The sequence below is a fragment of the Cariama cristata genome, unplaced genomic scaffold (genome assembly GCF_000690535.1).
Source record: "Cariama cristata isolate BGI_N322 unplaced genomic scaffold, ASM69053v1 scaffold10090, whole genome shotgun sequence".
Taxonomy (NCBI): Eukaryota; Metazoa; Chordata; class Aves; order Cariamiformes; family Cariamidae; genus Cariama; species Cariama cristata.
The window spans coordinates 267-10,130 of NW_009595251.1; the positions used below are offsets into that span (position 1 = coordinate 267).

At 37.3% G+C, this 9,864-nt stretch overlaps 1 protein-coding gene across 1 annotated transcript in view; it reads left to right on the plus strand.

Moving 5' to 3' along the window:
• Positions 1-3,068: 3,068 nt before the first annotated feature.
• Positions 3,069-9,864, plus strand: part of LOC104162617 (cortactin-binding protein 2-like) — a gene marked incomplete at both ends in the record, with an annotated part of 33,552 nt that continues 26,756 nt past the window's right edge. Inside the window, 3 exon segments of the mRNA XM_009701388.1 lie at positions 3,069-3,293; positions 9,749-9,862; position 9,864. The exon segment at position 9,864 is cut by the window's right edge and continues 1,569 nt beyond it. Coding sequence (XP_009699690.1) covers positions 3,069-3,293; positions 9,749-9,862; position 9,864 — 340 coding nt within the window.

A 9,864-nucleotide genomic window follows, 5' to 3' on the forward strand; every position in this document is an offset into this window, starting at 1 on the left:
GGGTTGCAAATTCTTTACTAAAGTCTAGGTAGACAACATCCACAGCCTTTTTCTCATCCAGTGAGGGGATCAGCTTGTCATAGAAGATCAGGTTAGTTAAGCAGGACCAGCTTTTCATAAACCCATGCTAACTAAGCCTGATCACCGGGTTATCCTGTACATGCTGCGTGATGGCACTCAAGATGATCTGCTCCATACCCTTCCATGGCACTGAGGTCAGGCTGACAGGCCTGTAGTTCCCCAGATCCTCCTTCTAGCCCTTTTTGTAGATGGGCATCACAATTGCTAACCTCTGGTCAACTGGGACCTCCCTCGTTAGCCAGGACTGCTCAGCAATGATGGAAAGTGGCACTTCTGCTAGCTCCCTCGGCACCCTTGGGCAGATCTCATCCAACCACATAGACTTGTGTGTGTCCAAGTGGAGTAGCAGGTCACTGACCATTTCCCCTTGGATTATGGGGGTTTCATTCTGTTTCCTGTCTTCTAGCTCAGGGAGCTGGGTACCTGGGGAACTGGTCTTGCTACTAAAGACTTGAGGCAAAGAAGGCATTAAGTACCTCAGCCTTTTCCTCATCCTTTGTCACTATGTTTCCCTTCACATCCAATAAAGGATGGAGATTCTCCTTAGCCCTGCTTTTGTTACTAATGTATTTATAGAAACATTTTTTATTGCCTTTTATGGCAGTAGCCAGATTAAGTTCTAGCTGGGCTTTGGCTCTTCTGATTTTCTCTCTGCATAGCCTCACAACATCCTTATAGTCCTCCTAAAGTGCCTGCCCCTTCTTCCAAAGGTCAGAAACTCTCCTTTTTTATTCCTGAGTTCCAGTCAAAGCTCTCTGTTCAGCCAGCTGGTCTTCTTCCCTGACAGCTTGTCTTTTGGCACATGGGGATAGCCTGCTCCTGCACCCTGAAGGTTTCCTTCTTGAAGAATGCCCAGCCTTCCTGGACACCTTTCCCCTTCAGGACTGCCTCCCAAGGAATTCTGTCAACCAGGCTCCTGAACAGGCTAAAGTCTGCCCTCAGGAAGTCCAAGGTAACAGCTCTGCTGATCCTCCTCCTTAGTCCTCCAAGGATCGAGAACTCTGTCATTTCGTGATCACTATGCCCAAGATGGTCTCCAACCATCACATCACCCACAAGTCCATCTCTGTTGGCAAACAGCAGGTCCAGCGGGCGCCTTCCCTAGATGTCTCCCTCACCAGCTGTGTCAGGAAGGTCTCTTTCACACGCTCCAGGAACCTCCCAGATTGTTTCCTCTCTGCTGTATTGTGTTTCCAGCAGACATCTGCTAGGTTGAAGTCCCCCACGAGAACAAGATCTAGCAATCGTGAGACTTCTCCCAGCTGCTTGTAGAATATTTCACCTACCTCTTCATTGTGGTTGAGTGGTCTATAGCAGTCTCCCACCATGACGTCTGCCTTGTTGGCCTTCCCTCTGATTCTTACCCATAAACCACCACTATCATCACCATCGTTAAGCTCAATGGAAACACTCTCTACCATACAGGGCCACCCCACCACCTCTCCTTCCCTGTCTATCCCTTCTGAAGAGTTCAGAGCCATCCACTGCAGCACTCCAGTTATGTGAGACGTCCCACCATGTTTCTGTGATGGTAACTATGTCATAGTTTTCCTGCTGCACAATGGCTTTTTCTAACATAGTTCTTATATTCTTGTTGGATTTTCATGCCTTGGGATGTGTGTTATCTTTTGTGACCTTTTCATATGTTACAATTTTAACTTCAAGTTTTCCAAATGATCTGCTAACCCATTCGGTAACCATTAGACCTGTTCCTCCTCTTTTGTATCTCAAGATTGGCTTATTCTTCCTCTTTTTTGCTTATTCTTCAAAACTGTATTTGAACCAAATCACTGATAAATGTTTTATCCATTTCTTGAGAGATTCCTCCTTCTGATGGTGTTTCTCTGCAGTGTGGTTTTTTTTCTGATTTTTTTGAGACATACTTCTTTAAAGAGCTGCTTTGGCAACTGTTTTAGTTTTTAAGGTAACAAGCCTTCATTTTCTTTCAAAATTTGTGTTATAATCATTTGGCTTTCTTCATTCTGCTTTTTGTCATATGTGCAAGCACAAAGACACCACAAGAAAATTTTAGAAATCATTGGATCTTTCTGGTGGGGTTTTTTTGGTGTGTTTGGTTTTTTTGTTTTGTTTTTTTTGTTTGGGTTGGTTTTCTTTTCTCCCCGTCAATTAAATGGGTCCTAAGCCTGAGATTTTGGAACAGTATTTTCTATGAAGACTGTTAGAAGTCAGTACTTACCTGTGGCCTTCATGTGTACTGTGTATTAAATGTATAAAAATACCTTCTCTGAAACTGATCTTGGTTTTGTGTTGGGCTGAAGAACCAAAAATTTGTCAAGCAAAACTACCTGTGATTATTGTGTAATATTTTTTTGTTATAACAATAAAGTGTTGTACTGTAGTTTGGAAATATATTTATGTTTTAAAATAATAGTGTGGAGGAACATATGACCATGAAGTTCCTCCTGAACAGAGATATGAGAAATGTCTTAATTTCAGAAAAGCCTTAGTGGTATTTTTGCTCTCTGCTTGTCTGCTATTACTTATTAAAATCTCTGTATATGTAAACATACTATCAATCTTTTTATTTGAAAAATACTTATTTTGGTACTGCAGTAAACACTCAAAGCATGTTTTCATATCTTTTTACTAGCATCATTTTAGTACACAGAAATAGAAAACTTTATTTTAGAATGTTTTTTTTCCCTTTCTTCTCTGTGTATCGACCAATTTACAAGAAGTTATTTTTGTGGTACTTCTGAAACTGCTCCAAATTGATATTTCTGTGTTGTATTGAGAAGGGGAAGGGGTTTTTTACGTAGTGAATGGTATTGACTAGAATGAAACCTCTGTGCAACATATCTGACTATTTCTTTAGGTATTTGTTTACAATCTCTAAAAGAAAATATTTTAAAAACATCAGTAAGTAACATAACTTTTGCTATGGTTTAGGGCTCTTTCTGTGTGTGGATGTACTCCAAAGAATGCATTTAGTTTTATTTCTTTGTCTGTTTGGTTTTTTTTGTTAGGCCCGGCGCAAAGAGGTTTTTATCCAGGAGCGATATGGAAGATTTAATCTGAGTGACCCATTTCTGGCTCTTCAGAGAGACTTTGAGGCAGGTGCTGGTGATAAAGAAAAGAAGCCAATATGCATGAACCCTCTGTCCATTTTAGAAGCTGTTATGGCTCACTGCAGGAAAATGCAAGAAAGAATGTCAGCTCAGTTGGCTGCTGCTGAAAACAGACAAAAGAAGGTATCCTGCTACCAACTATTTTTCCTTTTCCCTCTCCTGATTTGTTTTTTCATGCCATTTTTTTAGTTTGCATCTTTGTCTAACTTGGTTGTCATTACGAGTGTTAAAATGTTATCACCTAATTCTCACGTATAGTGAGGTGCTGATTTTCTGGTGATATTCTGTGTGCGCACCTCATTCGTTCTGTGAATTTAGCTCTACTTGTGGAATAAATGAAATATAACTGGTACAAGTCAATGCAGTATATTAGTGGATAGCTCAGCGTGAGCTGAGAAAGCATCATCACAGTATATTTTTAAACCAACACCGTTGAAGCCTAGAGGAACTACTGCTATTTTTGTTCTAACCTAAATAGCATAAAATAAATAATTTATTTCCGTTTTATATTAGGTGTCTGTTTCATAAATCAGTAAAAATAAATTGTAACTCTAAAAAATACTGTTCTGCGTATTTAGAACATTTCTAAAATAAAAAGAGAAAATTATTTTGGAACAAGTATGCTACAAAAAAAGTCTCATATTGAAGATAAAATAATGTAGTTTTGAAAGTGGATGGTTGGTTGGTTGCAGATATTTCACTAACACGTAAGCCATACTTTCCTAAAGCATAGGTAAATATGAATATCTTGGAGGGGGATTTCTGAGAGGAAAGATGGGAATAGTAATATAATAGACTAATCTAGACCAGGTATTTTTGAATAAGTAGAAACAAAATGTTTGCTAGGCATTGAATCATCCTCACTGGCTATAAGATGAACAGAATGTCTTCAGCAGCTGTGAAATAGCTTTTTGGTGACAATTTGGTATTGATGTTTAAAAAAAACCAACAGACAGTGCTAAGACAATTGACATAAAATCGATTTTGGTAGCAATTGCTTTTTGGGAAATAATATACACACAAAAGTACTGGAATAGTATACACACCAAAGTACTGGAAGTATACTGGAAATGCATGCTTAAATTAAATCAGCAAACCTTTTCTTATTATTTTAGCTCTGTTATTTTATTTAGTTTAAGCATCCCTGCTCTGTTAAGACTTCAGAAAAACAGATACCGTATTCAAAAAAATGAATAATACTAGACTGTATGTATGATATGTAAGTTTTAAAACAGTATGATGGCCTGTGTAGTGAACTATTACTTGTATTTACCTAACACTTCTTTTTGAGAACTCTTAATTTTCTTTTTCATATGCTTTATACATGAGTTGAGATTTTGGGGAAGGGATTGTCTCAGCATAGAAAAGAGCGAGTAAGCTTGCTTTTTCTGACTGAAGGATGATATTGGGAGAGACCTGGCACATCTACTTGGACAAGTGGCTTAGTTTCTTGTTTCGGTGCATGGCCACAAGTCTCTTCTTGTACCTAAATTCTTCATCTGTCTCTGGCTTTTAGTATATGGAAAGATACAAGGATGTAAGATGGGCTTACATATTGAGAATGTTGTCCTTTTTTTTGGCCCAGGTACCAAAGTCTGTATGTATAAGTCTGCATGTACAGGAAAGGATGCTCTTGTCTTTTGTTTCCTAGAAGAATACATGAGGTTTTTTTCTTTAAATCTTAAGTACTTTGATTCTTACCTTGAGAAGTATCTAAACCTCTAGTACACTCAATTCTGAAGTCTGTAGCTTTCAAGCTAAACTTTAAAGCACTACACTTAAAAAAAACATGTGTTGCTATGAAAGTGCATCATTATGATTCTACTGTTTTTACTCCTTGTAACAAATAGGAAATTTAAATAACACAGGATTTGAAAACAAACTGCATGGTGTTGACCAGCTGCGTGCATGACATTCTACAGAACTTACATCTTTCTCTTTTAAAGCCAATTAGAAATACTGTTTGGACAGGGCACCCTCTTAAACTTCTTGGGTTTGTGGCAACAGATCACATGTCTCTTAACCATCTCTATTCATTCACAAACCATTCATTCAGTGTTTTATCTTCTCTTAGTTCCAAATTTTTATGTCTTCTCTCAAATCCCTCCGTGGGAGAGGGTAATGAAGGTATTTTTAGGGATTTCTAGAAATGTTCGACAAAGTAGGGTGACCCAATGTTTTTTAAAAAAAAAAAAGTTAAGCCTAGACAAATATGACCTAAATAGAGAGCCAGCTCCACCTCTTCCCTCCAAGAGTGGGTCCTCCTTCTCTAAATGTCTGATGCCTCTATCTTTGTGTTTGGAATTGGTGCACTGTCTCCCTCTTACACTAAGTAATGAAGTCTGTGTACAGCTGTGTTTATTTTCTCTTGATATTACTGGACTTTAAACAGGCTCAGACTGAACTCTTATTCCTGGGGACTTATTATCTGTGAATATACTGACCATAAAAATATTCTTTGAATAAAATTTTTATTTGATCATAAAAAGCAAGTCATAACAAGGTGCCAGAATGTAGAAAAATGAAAGAGGTGCACAAATGACTGTCAGTCATAGGCTTACCATATACCAGACACCTAATCCCCAGATTTGTGTCAAGTCTCCATCCTCTTCCATCTCTTTGAATGCTTTTTCTGGAGCTGCTATCAAAATTAATTTTGAGGTTTCCTGGGAACTCAAAACTGGATAATCAGAATGACAGTTCTTGATTTGTCAAGTGTTTGCAGAGAAGTTAGTATTGGGGTGCACGCTCAAAGAGAGACAGACACGATGTTTGGAAGAGGCCCGTTGATGTGATTTAGTCTAACCTTGTGCTTAAGGCAGATTATCACTGGCAGTACATCTGTTCATCTGTGAATTTGTCTCGCTGAGTCCTGAAAACCCCCAGCAATGGCAATACTGCAGCCTTCCTGCGCTACTATCCTTGTGAAGAACTTTTTTCCCAAGACTAAGCCTCTTAAAGGGCAATTTTTCATGTTAACCTTTTGTTATGGCTCCTCACCTGCCACTACCAAGAAGATTTGACTCTGTCATCATTGTAAGGGCCCTTCAAAAGGAGTGATGTGTTGCTATTAGATCACCCCTTAGTCTTTTTTTCATTAGACTAAGCAAGCCAAGCTCCCTCAACCTTTTCCATGCAAGGCATGCACTCTGTCTCTCACCTTTGAAGGGCCTTTACTGGTTAGTTCTTTGTGGGACACGGTCACTTTTCTCAGTATCCTTTTTTACCCCTTTTCAAATCCTTCTTGGACACATTTCCAGATATTTACATTACTCATATGATTTAGTGTATGAATATAGTACACTTTGCAAAAATCAGGTCGTAGTTAGTTCATAAACTTATAAATAATTACAGTTAGTTCCAAATCTGTCATCTAAAGGAAAAAATGCAGTGTAAATATTCAGAGATTTTTCCTATTCAAGGTGATGCAGCCAAAACAAGGGCAAGGGGGAGAGAGAGACATAGCAGACAGTGTAAAATGAGAAACTAATGCTGCTCTTGTCAATATGAAATCAAATAGAGGATTTATATATGTTTATTGTTTTTTATGTATATTAGGGATTCTTCATTTATATGCAATGCTTACAAAGAAGATACTATAATAGTATGGTAAGTCGATTTCATCCCAGTTATATGTTAAAATCTGCTTGTAATTATTTGAAAGTAATATACTTTCGCAACAGTTAATTTGTAGAACCAGTCCCTTGTCTGAAAGCAAAATGGAGGAATAATAAAGCATAGAAAATCTTGACAAAAACATTTTCACTGTGATCTTATTGGATTTCCAAGCTTTAAAAATCGTATATGTTGCTCATTATTTTTTAGTCTGTTTTAACAAAAAAGAAACTGTTCGATGCTCCACTGTTACCGTTGGATGCTTCACTTGCTTTGAAATGCTTGTGAAGCTTCCAAATGCTGTTGGATGCTTTGAAAAAAATGAAATACTTGAGGAAAAAAATAATGATTTTTCTGCATGTGAAGAACTGTGAATAAGACCGTTCCTAAATACAATGTCATCATAATAGCTTGTTAATTTAATTTGCTGCTGTACTGTCATTAACATAACTGAAGAGGTGTTGTTGCTGATGTTGTTTGTTTAGCAACGGCTGATAATGCCATACCTTATTTTTTATATATTTAACACTGTTTTTAAGAAAGAGGAGACTTGGTTTTGTGAAATGCACTGTACAGAGCATATTGGTTAACCTGGGATGAAGCTCTAAAATGCCTGTGGAGCCCCTCCACTGCTAAACAGGTTTTGAGGTATTTGAAGCCAAGATGATATTTAAAATGTAGGTATAATTTCCCATAGGGATTTCTTCCTCTTAGTTCACTGTTTCTTATGATAATACTATGATGATTTCAGGAAGAAATTTTACTATTACTGTAATATACATCACATCAATATTGCCATCACCTCTTTATGCTTTTTCCCATTCTTCTGTAGAAGAGGACAGAGAAATTTACAGTCAGGTCACGCGATTAGAAATGTTGGGAGCCTGAAACACACGTCCATCCATAGGTGTAAATTCATGCAGGATTTATTGTTCACTCTCTCTATGTCATTTTACTTCCCTTCCTTTTTAAGCGTTTTCTTGTGTTTGAATTCTGCTTACCATGTAGGAAAAAATTATCCTGGGGACAATGAGCTATAGCAGGTGGGATTTATTTCTATTACAACTGCAGACTCTCTCCCTCTTGTACTTATCTTTTGATGGCAAGAGTTTCGGCTCTACTCTATGGTATAACTGGAGAGTAACAAAACTGTTATTTTAAAATAGTATTTATATTAGCTTTTGTTTAAATGCAGTTTAGTTAAAAATTAATTGTAGACACATCTATAGTGATGCGGAAAAAGCTTCCAGAGCTGAGAAATTTTGTCCTCTGTTGGAGAGGACAGGGAATTGTGTGCTGTAGCAACAGGCTTCTGAAAAGCTATTATGTTGTAATGCCTGGGTTTGGTTTTTTTGTTTGTGTGTCTGTTTGTTTTCATCTAGCAACCAAGACAATATTTTAAGCATTGATTGAGAAAGGAGATATTCCATAGCCGTTACCAATCCCCTAGGTCATCTTGTTTCCCACATTACAGTTTAAAGTAAATATATTCACGACACAGTATTGTCTTAAACTCTGAGATTAGTATCATTTTTACCATGACAGTATAATCTGAATCCATAATCTATGATTTCTTCCTTCATCTATTGAAGTGAAACATTTATTACAAGTAAGATCTTAAATGTACTGCTATTTGCCAAAGCTTTCCTTAGATTTTTTGCAAGTAAGATCTTAAATGTACTATTTGCCAAAGCTTTCCTTAGATTTTTTGAGCATTGTGAAATGTTCTTGTATTGTAGAAGCATGAAACTGTTTCCTGTTGCAGTCAAAATTAACCATTCATGTTTGTGAACACTTGATTTTTTTTTTTTCATAGGTACCTGAAATTATTTTTCCAGAAAAAATGCCCACTTAGAAAATGCACCTTAGTGGTACAGTTCTGAATTGTTATTTCTGTATTGATCTGTATGTAAATATGAAGCAGAACTGACAAGGCTAAACCAATAGCAAGAGTATAGGAGAAGGAATGCTCAGCAGTTTCTTGGGTTTTGTTTGTTTGTTTTTTTAATCATTCATTCAGATAAGCCATATATGAAGCTGCTGCATCAGTATGTGAAGGGAGGAGCAGGAAGAAAGAAATCAATTTTTTTGTTGTTGTTGTTTAGCTTGTGTAAAAGTTTGCTTGGGAAAATACAAAGTAATTTGGGTTGCATTATTACTGGTAGGTATTTTATAAAATGGTGCATTAACATATTTTTCCAGTGCTTTTCTAGAACAAAGTCTTTGAATAAAAGCATAATCAGCAGACAAGATGAATTAGAGGTGGTGACTATATGAATGAGGGGAAAAATTATTCTTAGCCATTATCTACACGTAGTAGGTAGTTTTCTGATGCTAGCTTATAACATAGTTTGTACATCACTGATGTCAGTGAGACCTTCTGCTTTTAGTAAGTACAGGAAGATACTCGTGCCTTTGCCAAAGTTGGTGTCAGAAATTAATGTCTTATTTATAAATGCTAAAACGAGATATAAGACACCTGTTATGGGCATGATAGACTCTGTATTTCAACCCTAATCTCCTTCAGTCTGAGGAAGATGTAAATCCTAAACCTTTCATTTCTGGGCTCAACGTTTTCTTGCAAAGCTCATCTCTTGCTTGTGTCTGGTTCCTTTACTGAGAAGAGGACTTTCTGTGATGTCTTATGTCTAATTTCTGGAGAACAGGTAGCTTCTCGCTTGGGAATCACAAACGTTGAATCACTTTGGGGAGTCTCTGTGTTGTCAACAGAGGAATGTGGATGGGCTTAGTTTCTGAATTGCTCTTCAGAGATGCCTGTCTCTTTCTTTTGCTTGTGTAAGATTATAGGCGCTTGTGTTAGATATCACAAATCACTTTCCTGGGGCAGACAGGTTCATTTTAGGCGTTCTCTCAAAGGTTAAAATATCAATGTCAGGTTAATACTAGGTTCTGTTGAAGTCTCCATCTTGTTAATGAGAATTTTTCTCTGTGCTTTCTTACAGTTAGAAATGGAAAAATCTCAGTTGCAGAGTCTTGAGCTGGAGCACAAAAAGCTATCCGCTCGTCTTGAAGAAGAACGTGGAAAGAATAAGCATGTAGTATTGATGCTAGTGAAAGA